Raw genomic sequence first — 17,746 nt, 5'->3', positions numbered from 1 at the left:
AAGCGTATAACTTAGAAAAATTATTAGACTTCTATATCTTTCCCTGTCAGAACCTAGATGATCAAAACCTTCATCATAGAATTGAGGTGCTCACTAGAAATGCTCTTGCACAAAGTCAGTCTCGTTTTATGTGAATGAGTGTTTTTGGGGCATGTATGTCTGTGTACAGTGTCCACAGAGACCAGAAGAGGTGTCAGATCTCCTGGAACTGGAGTGATGAGTCTGGGCTCTTGGAAGCGTACCAGGTCTTCAGCAAGAGCAGCTTTTTAACTGCTGAGCCATCTCTCCAGCCTCAGCTGAGGAGGTGTTTTTATTATTATTATTATTATTATTATTATTATTATTATTAAAAAGTTAATAGTGTTAACAATTTAATGTATGTTTTCTCCCTTAGAACTTCTTACATGGGATTATTGATAAGGTCTTTCACGCTGGCTTCACCAACAATCAAGCGTCCATAAAATATTTTATTGAGTGGCTTATTATATTGATTCTTCATAAATTCCCTGAGTTCCTTCCAAAGTTCTGGGCGTGTTTTTCTTATGTAAGTAAAGATTTTCTTCCGCTGTTCTGAACTAGGAAAGGTTGTGACTGTGGAGGTGCACCTCACTTCAGTGCCTGTTTCTGTCCCTCAGTGACTGTAATGTTGACATCGTAGTTTATAAATGTGCATCCTGAGTGTGACTGGGCAACAGAAATTCCCCAAGTCTGTCTTGAGTGTGTTGTGATTTGTTCTAATTTTAAGAAAATAAAGATGGGAAAGGCTTTTGCTATTAAGATGTAAGGGAGGCTGGGCATGGTGTTGCACACCTGCAATCCCAGCACTCAGGAGTCTGAGGCATGGAAATTCCAGGCCAGCCTGGGCTATGTAGTGAGGCACTGTCTGAAACAAAACAAAACAAAGAAGCAAAGAAAATGGATGCTGTGTAATACCAAACCATGTCCTGGCCTGATGCTAGAAATAAGGAAGGTGAGGAATGAATTGCTTCTTTTCATTTGAAAGGAGCTTTAGAAGGAAAACTTCAAACAACCAAAATAGAGGGTCTCATTGAGGGTTTTACTGCTGTGCACAGACACTATGACCAAGGCAACTCTTTTATAAGGACAAAATTGAGGCTGGCTTACAGGTTCAGAGAATTAGTCAATTGTCAAGGCAGGAACATGGCAGTGTCCAGGTAGGTATGGTGCAGGAGGAGCTGAGTATTCTAATCTTTATCTGAAGGCTGCTAGGAGAAGACTGGCTTCCAGGCAGATAGGACAAGGGTCCTAAAGCTCATACCTATAGTGACACACTTCCTCCTCCAAAATGGCCATACCTCCAAGTAGTATCACTCTCTGGGCCAAGCATATTCCAATCACCACAGAGGGTATAGAAGGAAGCACTTGACACCTAGCCAAGGACAACCGTCAGCTCGAGACTGTTCTGTCTCATGTGAGCTGGTACCAACTCTCACCTCACCCCTCCCCACATCACTTCTTATAGCTCTGATAAAATTCCTGACAAAAGCAACCTGAGGAAGGAGGGGTTCACTCTGGCTCACAGTTTGAGGGTGCAGACCGTCATGGTGAGTAAAGGTATGGCGGCAGGAGTTTGAGGTCAAGTTACATCTGTAGTCAGGAAGCAGGAAGGGATGAATGGTGATGCTTAGCTCATTTTCTCCCCCAACTCAGTTAACCTAACCTAGATCATCCCTAACTGGTGTGCCCAGAGTCTTGTCCCTTCTGTGACTCTAGGTCTAAACAGCTGACAGTATTAACCTCACCTTGTTCTTATGCTGTATGAAAATCACATTTGATATGAGTGTTGGTAGCCGTAGTAAACTCTTTGTCCTCCTGGATCCCATCCCTGTGACTATGCTTGAGCATAAACACCCAGGTCAACCAGGTTTGGGTTGCTAGGATGCTCAACACCTACCTAGCCATGTAAACAGCATCTGTTCTTGGTGGTTCTACACCCTGAGAGTCTTGATACCCATATGTATCTGCAAGGGCTAGGGCTGCACATGGCATTTCTTCCCCATTGCTGTCACCGTGTATGCAACAGCAGGACACAGTCCCAAGGGTCAGTGAGACTCTCACCTCCTCTGCCTTGTGTCTTTATTTATCTTGTTCTTTCTACCAGCTTCCTCTGTGTCCTGGCCCCAGTCCCCACTCCTGTCCTGTAGGCCTGGCCCAGGGGCTTGGTGCATGTGAGGCCATTCAGTGCTGTCTGACTGTGCTCTCTGCATTGCCTGCATTGCCTTGGGCTGCAGGGAGTGCCCCTCCTCTCTGGTTTTCAGTCCTGTGTCCCTACACAAGGCAAACTCAAGCTGCTTCAGGGAAGAGGGCAGAGTCTGCCTTCAACCTCTGCTGGTCCAGGGTCCGGGAGCCTCTGCTCACAGTTAAGCCCCAAATAACGATTCTTCTATTTCATCTTCTATCAGGGTGAAGAAAAAATTAAGACAAGCATTTGTACATTTTTATCTGTTTTATCACATTTGGACATCATCGTTCAAAATATTCCAGAAAAGGTGAGTTTTGAATTATTTTCGAGAAGAATTTATGAACTTGGAGTTTTAATATAAAAAATAATGTATTTGTACAGTTTTGTTGTTGTTTGTTTCATGGTTAGAGTTGTCTTTAGGATGTGTTTCTTCCTCATTTTATTAGATATACTAAAGAATTTCTTACAATGCCATTTGATCATATCCACCCCTCCCCCAATCCTCCCAAACCGCCCTCTTCTCTACCTGACCTTAAACTGTCCAGTGTGCTTATGGGTGTAGCCCAGACTGACCTTGAACTTCTGATTGTCCTGCTGCCACCTCTCAAGTATCCCATGCCTGCTTCTTAATTTTGCCTCTGAGTGGCTTGAGGTGGCTGTGCACTTGATGGAGGAAGGTAGGTACCTCAGGTTCTCTGAAAGTGGGGCTCCTACAGGACACTTCCTTACCTTTCAGCCTAGGTCAAACAATAAGGTGGGGGTCACATTTCTAGAACACAATGGCCCTGTCACACCAGCATGAAGATGTATGTCAACTTAGGTTGTGAGAGTGGGGGACATGTAGCCATTAGAAGAATGGGGACACTTGATACTGTTTGAGGTTGTGAGAGTGGGGGACATGTTGTAGCCATTAGAAGAATGGGGACACTTGATACTGTTTTAGGTTGTGAGAGTGGGGGACATGTTGTAGCCATTAGAAGAATGGGGACACTTGATTCTGTTTTAGGTTGTGAGAGTGGGGGACATGTTGTAGCCATTAGAAGAATGGGGACACTTGATACTGTTTTCCTTGAGACAGTTGTGAGGGCTGCTGAGCTCATTTGCCTGGGAGGAAGAAGCAGCCCCACGTCCAGGCTGGTGAAAGGCTGGCAAGAGCTGTCAGTCCTCCATTCCTTACAGCCCTGCTCATGCTGTCACAGCGCCCCCTCAAGCTGTTTCTTCTGTCTTTGCAGAAGCTGGTTCTAAAGCAGGCCCTCACCGTTGCCCTCCAGTGGTGTCTGAGTCACAACTTCAGTGTTCGGCTCTATGCTCTGGTAGCCCTCAAGAAGGCCTGGCATCTGTGTAAAACACTGCGGTTTGAAGAGTGCGGCGCCTGGACCACGGTCATCGAGTGCAGCCTCAGCCAAGCAGAGAGCATGCACGGAGCAGGGTGAGGACGCCTCATGGTTGTCCTTTCCAGCAGAGCCTTCGAGGAGCCTTGTTACCCTTTTCTCTGTCACTGTTCTACTGTGCTAGAGCACAGAAGGGCTTGGGTCAGCCCCATGCAACAGATGATGCTAAGATAGACAGATTGATGATGAGTTCAGATTGGGGGGTTTGAGTTTTGTTGTTGTTGTTTTGTTTTCTGAGACAGGGTTTCTCTGTGTAGTCTTGGCTGTCCCGAAATTTGTTCTGTAGATCAGGCTGGCTTCAATCTGCCTGTCTCTGTCTCCCAAGTACTAGAATTAAAGTCGTAAGCCACCAACACTGGGCCAGATTGGGTTTTTAATACTCATGGCTCCTGCACAGCAGGCAGGCAGCCTAGAGGAAGCCAGACTGACTTCAGAGTGGCCCCTCACCCCTCTGCTGCCCACTTCCAGTTGAGCATTGCTTTCTGTGGTGAGGTCATGGCTGCCTGGTGAGCACTGAGTTGTTTTCTCTGCCTGTGGATCCTAGATTAATGTCTCTGGTCCCTAAAAATATTTGGCTCAGATCCTATATATATTTATTATTATTATTATTATTATTATTATTATCATTAATCAACAAAACTCCTGGTCCCAAATAGGGACACAGTCAGTGAGAATCAGGCATTCTGAGCTTTATGCTTTCTCTGTTCTCTAAGTGTACACCCCTCTTAGACCTCTGTGGCAGGTACATACCTCAGCAGGCCAGGTAGACAGAGGTCCTGCCTTTATGTGGCTCAGTCAGATAAAGAGGACCTTCAAGTAGTCACCCCAGTGCACAGGCCTTTCAGTAGGTGATAAGGCACCATGGCGAATACATGTGGCTTAGAGAAGTCCTTTGACCAACATCATCTGTGACCTCCAAAAAAGCAGGAATTGATGAGTGAAAAGAGACTTCTGGGTAAGAGAAGCAGCTTTAGGAATTAGAGATTGGTGGCAGGTGGGTCACTGGCCAGTTCTGGGGACATGGGGCAAGTATCTAGGTATTCAAAGAACTGAAAAGAGTTAAGAGTCAGGATGACAGTGACCAGTACCTGTAGGGGTTGGCTTTGGGTGAGGAGCATGTCCAGGGTTGCCTGCATAGCATGAGGAAAGCTGTTCACTCAGACCTGAGGCTGGTGAGGGGATAAATGGACAGGAGCAAGGAGAGTGTGAGAGAAGATAGTATAACAACACAGCTGGGGACTGCACTGGCAGCGTGAGCAGGGATGGAACCTGCAGAGCAATGCGCTGAGCGCAGCAGTGTGGATGGGAATGGAACCTGGACAGCAATGGGTTTAGCACACAAGTGGCAGGCAGACACCTGTGACCTCTCTGCAGTAGGTTGTCTGGGGTTCATCATGTTTGTGTTTATATGCTTGGAATGCTGAAAGTACTTCTTGTCATTCATTTTTTTTCGAAAACACAGGCAGTGAAGAAGGTGAGGTACAAGGAACTTATGTAGAAAATTCTTTAAAGGGCAAAATATAGGAAGTCTCATAGCCTGAAAGTGCTGCACAGTTAGTTCCTACTGATGGTCCCAGTTCTAAATGATTTGTCCTGTCACATGACTTTTGCCTCCATTCTTTTGCCTTTCAAACCTGGTAGCTGGGTTTGCCTTGCTCATAGTTTGTGCATTTGGATTTTGTGGATGGATTCTGTTTAGCTGCGTTGTGTGCCTTCAGAGTGAAAACCACAGCCTACGTAAGATTCTAGGAGAGAAGGGTCCACTGCCAAAGACACAGGGACCCCAACCCCAGAGGTGATGGGTGTTTGGGGTCTGTATTATGTGATTGAGTTTGAAGCTAGCCTGGGCTACACAGTGGAAGTGTGTTCTCCACCTTCTTCATGTTCATGGACAATGCCTGTGTTTGACACTCAAAGAGATCTGGGTTTTATTTCTTTCCTAGTTTTGTTGTTGTTGTTTGGTTTTTGGGTTTGTTTTTGTATGATTTTGAAGATATTACTTAGTTTCTCTGTTCATCCTTGAGTTCCATTTCAAAATATAAAACTCTGTGGGCTAGCTGAGTGGTAGAACACATTCTGGAGGGCTTGAGGCCTGGGTTCAAGCCTCATTTCTACAAAGAACAACAAAGCAAAACCGTGTTTTGTTCCGTGTTTTATTCTTTGATTTTTGATACAGTGTCTTGGCTATGTAGTTCGGGCTGGCTTTATTCTCCTGGCAATCCTCCTGCCTACTGAGTGTTGGAATTGTGGGTGAGCACCACAATGCCTAGTTTAAAGGAAGGAGGAGAAAGAGGAGGAAGAAGAAGAGGAGGAGGAAAAGGAGAAGGAGGAGGAGGAGGAGAAGGAGAAGCAAACAAACAAAAGAACTAGGCATGGTCGAATGTATTAATCCCAGCACTTGGAGGTAGAAATATTCAAGATTGTCTTCAGGTATCTATCTGAGTTCAAGGCTATCCTCATGAATCTAAGACTCTATCTCAAAAAACACAACCAAAGTGAGAACATTTCTACATGGCAGTTTATCTATGTGGCAGTTTAAAATACACATTGCATTCTGGGAACAGAGCTCAGGGGCAATGTGTTCTCCTGGCATACATGAGGCCCCAGGGATTACCCTAGTCGCCTGTGTTAGTGACTGATAAACAGCCATACACAAGTTACAGAAGGAACAGTTTGTCTTGGCTTATGGTTCTAGGGTGATGTGTTCACCATGCTGATGACATTTGACAGCAAGCAGCAGGAGGAGGAAGTGGAAAGAACACAACAGGAAACAGAACTGGAAATAGGGTGGGGTTGTGAGCTTTCAAAGCCTGCCCTCAGTGACATACTTCCTCCAGCAAGGCCAAAAACTTAAACTTCCCGAAACATCACCTACTGAGGACCAGGTATTCAAATATATAAGCCTGTGGGAGACATTTTTCATTAAACCACAACCTCAGAGACAGGCAGACAGAGGCAGAACTAGGACATACATACATTAATGTTGGAGAGGATGGACTATGAGCCTGGGATAGAGAATTCTTTAAGGTACTGTACTGACTTCCCCTCCAGAGCTGTTTCCTCCCTGTCCTCCCCCTCAGGAACGCCAGGAAGAACTGGCAGCGAATCCAGGACCATTTCTTCTTCTCCACCTTTCACCCCCTGAAGGACTACTGTCTGGAGGTAAGCTGAGAGTACAGTGTGTAGTCTGTCCGCATTCCTGATGCTCTTTCCTGCCCCAGCTGTTGAAGGCTGTGATGAGGTTCATCCTCTGTCCCCTTGACCCTGTGACGTAAATGTGCTTGCGGTTCATCCCTCAGCAGTGACAACTGGCTAGTCATTTCTCACTTTCTATCTCTCTGGCAGTGTCTGGCTTGTAAACCTTGGAAGGGAATATTTAACTCTAAACAGAAATCAGAACAGATTTCTGAAAGGAAGTGAGTGAGAGAACATGTGTGCAGGTGAGACTCTCTTGTACTGAAGCCCGTTACCAATGCAAGAACAAAAGATCTCTTGTTAATGGTAGTTGATCCTTTTAGGTTCTGGGTAATGAAATGTATGGCAAATGGTGCTCCACTTTGCTGAAAGTAGCAGAGTGCTTATGTAATTTTAAAAATTATCAACATACACATTGCAGTTAAAATAAATGACACCAGAGAGTATATTCCTAAAATTTAGAGCACCATGCATTTTTTTTTTTTTTTTGGTTTTTTGTCCTGGAACTCACTTTGTAGACCAGGCTGGCCTCGAACTCAGAAATCCACCTGCCTCTGTCTCCCAAGTGCTGGGATTAAAGGCGTGAGCCACCAGGCATTCTTAAACCCTTTTCAACTCCAGCTACAGCACTGTGCTGCTTATCTAGCTCCAAAGGGAGAGCACCTCACCTGGGTGACTTGTCCTCTGGTGGGGGGGATGTCTATATTGGGAGCCCTACTACACACACACACACACACACACACACACACACACACACACGAATGAATGTTTTCTGTCACACTACCAATATCACTCTTCTCAAAACATACTAGGATTTTTCACTATTGTAAACTTTGTCGGTGCTCCTTGGCTGCACAGCCCTCTGCTGATACCGTTCTAAGGGTTCTCTAGCACCCCATCCTTTTTCCAGGATGACCCCAAGCTCTGAGTCCTTTCTCCTTCCTCTCCCTGCTCCCAGCCTTGCTTTCTGCTATTATCTTGTCTTCAGCAATGCCAGGCAGAATGAACAGCAGTGGGAGTTGTGTGTGTAGACTGCCAGGCTGGGAGCTCATGGTCCGACAGACTCTGTCACCAAGCCTAAGTGTTTGCAGTTGGGCTTAGGAGGCCCAACTGATAACCATTACTCTCCATCATGACACCAGTTTAAATTTGCACAAATATGGCTAGCATGAAACAAACCATATTTGCCTCAGAACTACCCTGAAACAAACTATATCTGTCTTAAAACCACCCTTGAAGACATGTGCATTGAGTGTCATTTTGCTTTTAAGTTGCCTGTTACTTGGGGTTTTCTCTCACATGCCTTTCCATGGTTGAGAATTCTCCAAAAGGGAGGAACAGAAAGGTGGCTTTATAGGCTCCATTTACCCACCTTCATACACATGATGAACCAAAGCTGACAAAGCCTTCACAGCTCACCCCATGTCACACAGTGAGTTACACCATTGAGCCAGGATACAGGTTTTGTATGTCTGCAGTGGAACTGAGCATGGGATGAGTGTCTGGTGGCCAGGACACTGCCTTTAGGTATAGCTTCTCTTTAGTTATAACGCCCAAGAAGCATGGTGTGCTCTTGATAAGAGCATAGCAGTCACATGTAGTTAGTGCTGGAGAGGCCCTACATGCTCTTGGGGGTTCCCTAGGTGAATCTCTGAATGTCCTAGGGCAGAGTGAAGCATAACTACAGAGGTATGGCAGGCCTGAGAGGGTGGCTTGAAAGAAGCACTAGCATTAATAAAACCTGTTGTTGGTTTTTTCCCCTATTTTTTAAAGGAAAATAATAGATTTTACAACTCTCTTTTCAGACCATATTTTACACGCTCCCACGGCTCTCGGGTGTCACTGAAGAAGAGTGGATCGCCTTGGATAAATTTGCCAAATTCACAGACATCCCTTCCAATGCAGGGTCCCAGTGGTACCTGTCTGGGACTGCACTTGGTGAGCTGAGTCCAGGAGACTGGTCCCAGCAGGACCAAGGTAAGGGAGCTTCCTTTTACCCTGGTTCATTGCCGAGGGCTCCTGACTGCTGTTCTAGAATAGGTCTTGATGATTTTGTTTCACTGACCTGGGTCTCTACCTCTACTTAGAGAAGTCAGGCAAACATGTGGCTTGGCTCTGACTTTTAGCTGAATGCTCGCTTTCCAGACAGCTTATCCTTTTATAATGATGGTGGCTTCCTTTTCAAGTAGAATTCATTGTCTGTGGTTTGTTCTAGAAAGGTAAGCTTTCCATAAGGCTAAACATAACGTCATGTTCTTGTCTGCTTACAACAGAACAGAGCTCTGGATCCTCATCCTTCTGGCTCTAGTTAGGCAAGCATTCTGCACTTTCCCCACAGCCTTCCCTCTTTCAGTGACAATCAGGCTTCCCTGTAAAGCCAGTGGCTCAGTGTCTAGGTCAGCCTCATTCTGCTGGCTTCTCCCTTAGTTTGCATCCCCCACCCCAACTGTACCTACCACTGTGACTGCTTCCTCAAAGCCAGAGTCCCTAAAATCTAAGCTGGGGCTTCCCCCTAACCACACCTGCCCCCCTGTAAGTTTCCTCTGCTGCTTTTCTTCCCAGCTCTCCAGCCGCTCCCTGCCAGCCCCTACTGTTGCTGTTTAGTTGCTCCATGTCTCCAGACAGAACCTAGCTTATTAAAAGTGCAGCCTGTAGTACAGGTGAGATGGCTCAGTGGATGCTAGCTGCCAAGCCTAATTACCCGAGTAGGTAGGAGACAACTAATTCTCACACGTCACTTGACTTCCACGTGCACACCATGTCCCCTCACCTCCTAATCAATACGTGTGATTTTTTTAAAACTGCAGACTCCAGTCCCATCCCATGATTTTAATTCATTGTGTCTGGGCAGAGTTCTGTGAAAGGCAGAGATGGTTCAGTGTTCTATCTTTAGATGGATCACCTTGAATCTACTCATACATTCGATGGGGATTCACTGATGGCATCCCAAGTGCTAGATATGTTCAAGGTCCCTCTCACAGCTTGTGGTCTTTAACAGCAGATGGCTACACACGGATAAATCATACAGTGGCAGCAAAACCTCAGGAAGTCCAGCTCAGTGGAGAGTGCATCAAGGGTTGAGAGACCCTTTTGAGGATGTGATGCTGAGCAGACTGCTGCTGGTTGCGTTCTCAGCATCCCTAACCACCTGTAACCCCAGCTCCAGGGTATTCAATGCTCTCTTCTGGTCTTTCTGGGCACCTGTATGTATGTGGTACATATACATACAATCAGGCTGTATACAATTGTTAACAAGAAGAAAAGAATATTTAAAAATATGTCGAGGCAAAGAGAATTGACTCAGGCTAAGTTGCATGTAGGCACTATTATTTCTTCTCAGGTTCTACTTTGGGTGAAGCAGACAGTCAGTCAGAGTGGGCTGATGTCCAGAAAAAAATCATCCCATGGGGACAAAGCGCTCTGGAGTCAGAACTGGAGCTCGAGTTTCAGGATCGGGCTGCCAAGCTCGGAAAGTCCATTAGCAGACTGATCGTTGTGGCCTCACTCATCGACAAGCCAACCAACCTGGGAGGTAAAGTCACCTACCCTTTGTGGCTGTCTGTTCCATACACAGTCCTCTAGGCAGGCTTCAGAGGAAAGGCTGGGGTGATGTGAACCCTGTGACATGCTGGAGACCATCTTGGTAATGGGCCATTCTGTACAGGGCTGTGCAGGACCTGTGAGGTGTTCGGGGCTGCAGTACTCGTTGTCGGCAGCCTTCAGTGTGTCAGCGATAGACAGTTCCAGCACCTCAGTGTCTCTGCAGAGCAGTGGCTTCCTCTGGTGGAGGTGAGTGTGAAGTCGCTTATTGGATTCTGTATTTGTGAAGATGTTTTAGTGTAGTGCCTTTGTGCCAGTTTCTCAGTATAATCCTTCAGTACTGAGTTTAGTCTGAAACCTACGGTCCTGTGGCAGTCCCCTTAGCTGCCACTCAGCAGGCTGTGATGTGGAGGGACTCTTCCTGATGCTGTCTGGTGTTCTGCTTTCGCTTTCAAGGTCCACTGATGGTCGGGTTTGAGTTTTAATGCTTTGTTCACTCTCTCATGTTACAATGGAATGACTTCATAATCTGCTTTTCTAAAATTGCCACTAAGGTGAGACCATCCCAGCTGATGGATTATTTGCAGCAGAAAAAGGCGGAAGGCTACACTGTCATTGGCGTGGAGCAGACAGCGCAGAGCTCAGATCTGGCCCAGTACCGCTTCCCTGAGAAGTCGCTGCTGCTGTTGGGGTGAGCTGATTCTCTGATCCATGTCTCTTCTCTAGGATGTTCTATGACTTACCCAGGCTCCTGTCACACGACCTCCTGTGAGCTTATAGCATTTATGGGGACCTGCTGGTTCTCCTTTTCTCACCTGGCTGTTTACTAGTAAACATGAAATTGGCTGTTTTTGTAATGCTCTTACTTACTGGAATCCAGGTTGACTGGATTCTTTCTCCAATAGTAACATTCAGGACTCTAAAAAAATAACAGTAAAAGGATCTTCCCTGTAATACAGGGAAACTAACATGTCTTGCTCTATTTTTCTTCTCCAGAAACGAGCGGGAAGGAATCCCAGCCAACCTGATCCAGCAGCTGGATGTGTGTGTGGAGATTCCTCAGCAGGGCATCATCCGCTCACTAAATGTGCATGTGAGCGGGGCTCTGCTGATCTGGGAGTACACTAGACAGCAGCTGCTCAGGTGTGCAGAGCCACCATCCTGAAGGCTGGGCCTCACCTGCGATCTCTCATGGTGCTATGGTGACTTATAACCTTCTGGACTAACGAAATATTCTGAGATGTCCAGAGATTTTCTTTGTGTCTCTAACCTTGCACCTCAATGCCAAAACCTTTTCATGTGCCTTAAAGTATATATATCATTATATATATTGTCCCCTTTTTAGCTAACCTTTTTAAATATTTTAAGCATTTATGGAATTTTTAAGTTATGTTCTTCCTAGAGACCGGTATTGTCAGGCTGGCAGAACTAAAGTTGTTATTTATGGGCACCTGTGCCCTTCTGTTTTGAAAAAGCAGCTGAGGCAGAGGGAAGGGTTTGAGAGGCTGCCTCCTCTCCCTGCTGTTAGGCACCTGTGCATTCCTGCTGAGGGAGCACATTTGATAAGATGTGAATCAGCTCCATGTTCTTTATCCTCAGGTCCTGAGCTTCATTTCCAAAGCCACGGATTGAGCCCTCATTGTTTGTGTTAGGGCTCAATGAGATTTTCCCTACATGGTTGTGCTCTGATTTGGTTGAAAATCTGTCTCTGAGGACTATCATCATCACCCCTGTTCCGTTGAGCCACTCCTGTGACTCCCTACTGAAACCAAGAAGGAAATCCATGCATGCTTTCTGTTCAGATAAGTGCATTATTCAATGGTAATCATTATCACTGTCCAGCAAGGATCTTGCTATCCCTGGAATCCTTTGAGTAACACTTAAATTTCTCCTGAATCCTTTGAGTAATACTTAAATCTCTTCTGAAGTTTTGATCTGCAACAGTGTTTTAAACATAGACCACCGCATCTCCACACCCCCACTTCCTCCAGATGCCACTCCTGTGGTCTGAGATAACCTACATTATCAGTCTGGCTTCTTTCAGGTGGCCGAGTGCATTCCCAGCTCATCCAGGTCTTTGCTTGTGGTGTTGGTATTCCATCTGTCACTGGGATATAGTCATCTCCTCCTGCCATGAGCATCTGGTTTTAAATGACTTGAGTGATGCTGCAGGTTTTCCTTTCAGTTCATTTGCTGAGGTAGCTAAGACTGGGGCTGGTGGGTCAAAGGTCAGCATGTTTAACTGAAAACCTCTGTAGAGGGCTTTCCTAGTTTACAGTATCACCAAGAGTGTCTGTTCTGCATCCTTGTCATCACTTGGTATTGTCAGACTTTAATCCAAGCCATTCTAACTGGCACATCAGTATGGCATTAATTTCCATTATTCTAATATTTAATGATTAGGTGGCTCTTTTTGCCCACTTTTTAAATGGGATCATTTTTCTTATTAGGAATCATGGGGGTTTTGTTTTTTTTAATTCTGGATTCAGGTTCTTCAAGAAATATGTGATTTGTGAGTATTGTCTCCACATTTGTGAGTTACTATTATACTTTGGGGAGCCCATCCTTAGGCATTTTTCTTAATCATGTTGGAATCGACCCAGTTTTCCCTTCCCAATCTACATATTTATTTCTTCTTTGTCTTACTGAACTAGGTAGCAACTGAGGTATTGTCTGATCACCGAGGACATTTGAACAAATGTTTTTACTATATAGCCCATCGATTAGTTAAGGCTTCTTCCAACTTCATTGTGTAGTTTCTGTATTAAAATGCTAACTGCCAGAAGCANACAGAATAACCTATCTTAGTTTTTATTTATGTGCAATTATATTTGCCTACTATGCAGCTTTTATTCCAAAGGGGGAAAGGAAGATAAACAATGTATTTTTATAATAAACTTTTTATATAATGATTTAATGCTTTTTCTTAAAATGGATCCCTCACTTAAATTAAGGCAGTCCTTCACAGTTTGGATGATGAGATCTTCTGCTGTTTCACCATTTTAGTAACTGTTGTTTACAGAGAACAAGAGCTGATACGCACGGTGACTCAAGCCACTTTTGTCCTGGAATCGTTTCTGCAAATCCAGAGGAGTAAATTCCACTTGTGGGAAAGTCCAGAAAGAGCCTAGGAATTCTCAGTCGACTGTGAAGACTGGAATCCTCCTGCTTCAAATTTTTCCTTGAACTTTAAGTAGTCTCTTCTTTTGTCAAAATATTTTATCTATGGAGATAAAAAGGCCTGACATTAGAGCAAATTACCCCGTTTAGGCAAGCAAAGCACAGATTTAAACGTAGCATATTACTCAGTATCAATGATATTGATGCAGAATTGTAGTCTGTCTTCTGGAATCCCGAGTCAGGAGTCTAGTAAGCGTCTACGAAGCCTGAAGAACCATGAGTCAGTCTATCCCTCATGGCTAGTGTTTCTGTTTAGTGTCCAAATGTCCTGGTTGACTTATGAAACAGTTTTATGCACACTGGGGCCTAGTGGCAGCTCTTGGCCAGGTCAGGAAACTTTCACTTTTACACACGATTGCTGGCTATATAGGCTCAGTGTATCAGATAAGTTATTGACTTTGGCATTTTTGTCAACTCTGTTTTATCTAGAAGCACACACATCTGGAGAGACAGACAAATGACTGACTAGTCACATTATGAAGATTTGGGTTTATTTTTATTCACAGTCTCCTCTCTCCACGGGGTGTGATACTGACCCAGCATCTGTAGACAGGACAAATGCAGGATCCCCCACATGTGCACTGTCAGACTAGAAAATGCTGCTCTTGTTAAAAGCCTTCAGTGCNTTAAAAGCCTTCAGTGCATGCCTTAATGGACCCCCCCCCCCCCGCCTTGTTCATTGAGAAACTGTGTTCTCTAGCATAACAGGCAGATTTGTCCCTTACAGTTCCATCTGGAAGAATGGAACACCCTCTGGCCCAGAATATCAAAGGCACCTTCACAGAGGGGCAGCCCTGACTGCCAACCCAGGTATCACAACACTGCTTCATCTGAAGCCTCATCCTTCCCCTTAAGTCCCTTTGGTTTGATGGCCTCTATCCCTCTGTGGTGTTTGACAAGGTATTCATAAATCTGTTCAGTCTGTCAATCTTGAACTGACTACACTAGAATGGGTGTTACATAAAGGATATAAGATTAGAAAGCATATGATATCTCTCACATTTTGTGGTAATATTGTAACATCTGTCAGGAATCAATACCCCAAGAGACAATTACATTTAAAGGTAATTTAGGTATTCCATCCCAACTTAAATGGGGTGGGACAAGCCATACCTTCTACAGGACTGATTGACTGATCAGAACTTGAGTGACTACAGAAAGGTTTGATTGCTGCCAGGTCTGTCTTTAGATCTCTTAATCTCTTGCCCTCTTCTGTGACTGACATAACACCCTGGTGACAGGTGAAACCTTCTGTAATGTTTTAACAGACCACTAGCTTCCACCAACCAGAAGGCTTCCTTTGCTGTAACAAACTTACCTTTCGTTTCCACCGTTTGTTCTGTTCCATAAGACTGCATAAAACTTCTGCCAACTGGTATCTGGGGAAAACCTCATTCTCTGTTCCTGAGCCAGTCACTCATATTTGGCTACAAAACAGACTAGCCTTTGAAGCGAGAGCAGTATTTTGGTGTTGACAACAGAACTCAGCACCTCTTGGGGTGTTTATCCTCCTGAACCTGTGGATGCACCAGCCACCCAGAGCCCCGGTTCTCTTGTCCCTGTATAGCACAAGCCCACATCTTTCTCATAGGACCGCTGTACAGCAGAGTACACGTAAACTTCAGGCTCTTAGTTCGAATCCTCTCTCCACTACAGGGGCTGCCTCATCCTGGAGAAGTGTTTATCCCCTGATGCATGACTCCCACTGCATAAATCTGGATGCAAGACGCCCCGAGGCTGACTAAAAATCCTAGGGAATGAATCCAAATGTCTCCCTCAGAACATTTCCCATGATCCTCCATTTCCTCCCCACCCTCTCACGCACGTGTGTCTTTGGACACACCTTCCAGTCTTTATAGGAGTTGACAGAGGCTGGGGACAAGGTGGAGAGAGAGAACTGAGTGAGCCAGGCTGCTTAATATGAGCGGGCTTGAGGGGAGGAGCTGTGAGAAAGGCTATGGACGCCTGCAGAAGTCACAGCGCTGTACCACCATGTCCCTTCTCCAGAGTCAGGTAGCGCGCTGTCATTTTCTCCAGGAATACCAACTAACTGGTGACTTCCATCGCGTGACCTTGTCCCTCAAAACCCACCCTAAGGTGAGGGTGCGCGCAGCCCCGCGGGACTTACCCACTGCTGGGGGCAGCTGGCCTCGAACGAGCTCCTCAGCTTCTGGCACCGGGCCGCGTCCTCCGCGTTGTCGTCCAGGCAGCGCCAGTACAGGTCGCGCGCGCCCCAGCATGCCTGCCTTTCCTTCATGGACGGGGCTGCCATTCCTGCCTGCAGTGGTCACGCGGGGAGCCACGCGACATGCGACCCGGGGGTTCGGCCTACGTGGGAGCGCGGCGGTGTCGCCCTGCAGGTCCACCGACCGCACAGGGAAACTCACTGAGGAAAAAGTGCCCGATGCGGATTGACCTGTCCCGGCCGCCGTCCGCGTATGGGAGGGTGGGACTTCCGACTGAGTCCTTTTCCCTGGTGTGTAATTTCCGGTCTTCAGGGGGCGTGGCCTGTGGGCGGAAACTAGTGTCTGATGGGTACCGCCCTCTGTAACTGCGGCTGCCCAGATTGGCTGCGGACGGAGGTGGCGGACCTGGCACCGTGCTCTGTCCTCAGAGCGTGCTGAGGAGATAGCTCGCCAGGCTTCCTGTGCCTTCCTCAGGAAGACTTAGACCAGTGCAGGAGAGCCAGCCGCACACCCCAGCAGCTCCAGTTCACAGCTCTGTAGGGTTTCAGGGTCTAAGCACCGCCATAAATGGGACATATACCCCAGGGTTCCAAGGACTTTAACAGGAATGGCTTTACCTTAACAATGTCGGTTTATAAAAAGGTAGAGCATTATGTCAGTATGACTGATAGCTATATAAAAAAAAAAAAAGTATGAAAGAGCCTTAGATGAGTTAAGTTGAAAACGCAAATACATTTTAGAGATCTATTTATCTGTTATCGATATGGCTGAAATTATGACTGTATACCACATATAGGTACATCAAGAGCAGGCATGAATGAAATGGGAAACAAAAGCAGTGGTGTTCGCAGTCAGCCACAGCTGTCTGTATATCTCTTCCCGACTCCATGATCAAGAATTCATTCGAAACTGACCACCATGCAACACTCACTGTGCAAAAAGCAAGCCAGAATTCTGCTTTGGTCAAGTCTAGAGCCAATTTACTGACACACAACCGCATCAAACATTGAGAAAGGAAAGACAAGTTGAATTAAAAAAAAAAAAAAAACCCAACAAACATCTGGTGAGAGAAATTAATAACAGTAGCATTTCAGTAGTGAAGTTTAGCTCTGTAGATGACAAGTGAGGATCTTATAAACAATTGACTTCAAGTAAAGTTTAGCAAAGTGTACAGTTTCCAGAGAGATGGTGCTAGTAAGAAATTTAAATTTGCATTGAAAATCCTTCTACAGACAAATTCCAGATAGTTCCTCCAGGAGGTTCCTCTCAACTTTTACTAATTCATTTCTACCTGTATTCTTGCTACTGTTAACTTGTACTAGTTACAGAACCTCCCCAACTCTGAAATAACAAACTCTCTGGAACTCATTGATTTAAAAGAGAGAGGAAGAGGGGGAGAGGAGGAGGGAGGGGACGGAGAGGGGTAAAATGGTGTGATGATCTTTATATGTATCACTTAAGAGGTTTTGCTGTAGAAGGATTAATGTACATAATTATGGGTGGCATCTGAGACTTTGTTGAAGGTGTTAGACATTATACATTGTATGTTCCTCAGTGCCTTTCCAATATATATATTTAAAAAGGCCTATTCAAAACTCTGGTGGACCTGTATGAGAAAATATGATTTGGGGGTTGAAAAGTAATGTTTAAAAATTTATTATTTTTAATAAATAATAAATTTATTAAAATTTATTATTTGCATGGGTGTACTACATACATGTAGCCTTGAAAAGAATTTTTTTTAGCTCCACTCATCTACACAAACCCAAACATCATCATGAAATGGATAGAAAAGACAAGTCCCAGTGCAGGCATTCAATACACCTACAAACCATAAGAAACAGAAACCTCGTTCCTTTCTTTAAGGTGCAGAAGACAGATGCAGCAGTATTGAGAAAATGAGCAGTATATGCAGATACTGGAGACCTCATTGGTTACCACAGCAGTATATGCAAATACTGACGTCCTCATTGGTTACCACAGCAGTATATGCAAATACTGACGTCCTCATTGGTTACCACAGCAATATATGCAAATACTGACATCCTCAT

The 17,746-nt window shown here is 45.3% G+C and overlaps 2 protein-coding genes across 2 annotated transcripts in view; one reads left to right on the top strand and one right to left on the bottom strand.

Annotated features, from left to right (window-relative positions):
• The window catches only part of Tarbp1 (TAR (HIV-1) RNA binding protein 1), a 52,714-nt gene extending 39,520 nt beyond the window's left edge, over positions 1-13,194 (top strand). The window contains exons 22-30 of the mRNA XM_021220522.2: positions 395-544; positions 2,424-2,510; positions 3,436-3,632; positions 6,675-6,756; positions 8,595-8,766; positions 10,130-10,321; positions 10,454-10,578; positions 10,884-11,020; positions 11,326-13,194. Coding sequence (XP_021076181.1) covers positions 395-544; positions 2,424-2,510; positions 3,436-3,632; positions 6,675-6,756; positions 8,595-8,766; positions 10,130-10,321; positions 10,454-10,578; positions 10,884-11,020; positions 11,326-11,494 — 1,311 coding nt within the window. The 3' untranslated portion in view covers positions 11,495-13,194. The remainder of the gene's footprint in view (positions 1-394; positions 545-2,423; positions 2,511-3,435; positions 3,633-6,674; positions 6,757-8,594; positions 8,767-10,129; positions 10,322-10,453; positions 10,579-10,883; positions 11,021-11,325) is intronic.
• LOC110337690 (cytochrome c oxidase assembly factor 6 homolog) lies at positions 13,125-15,950 on the bottom strand. The gene is made up of 2 exons (XM_021220742.2): positions 15,638-15,950; positions 13,125-13,552 (listed from the first exon to the last, which is right to left on the bottom strand). Exons 1-2 carry the CDS (start codon positions 15,779-15,781, stop codon positions 13,457-13,459), a joined length of 240 nt encoding a protein of 79 aa, XP_021076401.1. The 5' UTR covers positions 15,782-15,950; the 3' UTR covers positions 13,125-13,456.
• Between the last annotated feature and the right edge of the window lie 1,796 nt (positions 15,951-17,746).

The sequence above is a fragment of the Mus pahari genome, chromosome 20, assembly GCF_900095145.1.
Source record: "Mus pahari chromosome 20, PAHARI_EIJ_v1.1, whole genome shotgun sequence".
In the NCBI taxonomy this organism is placed as follows: domain Eukaryota; kingdom Metazoa; phylum Chordata; class Mammalia; order Rodentia; family Muridae; genus Mus; species Mus pahari.
The sequence above is the reverse complement of the archived record's forward strand: the minus strand, read 5'-3'. Positions and strand labels throughout refer to the sequence as shown.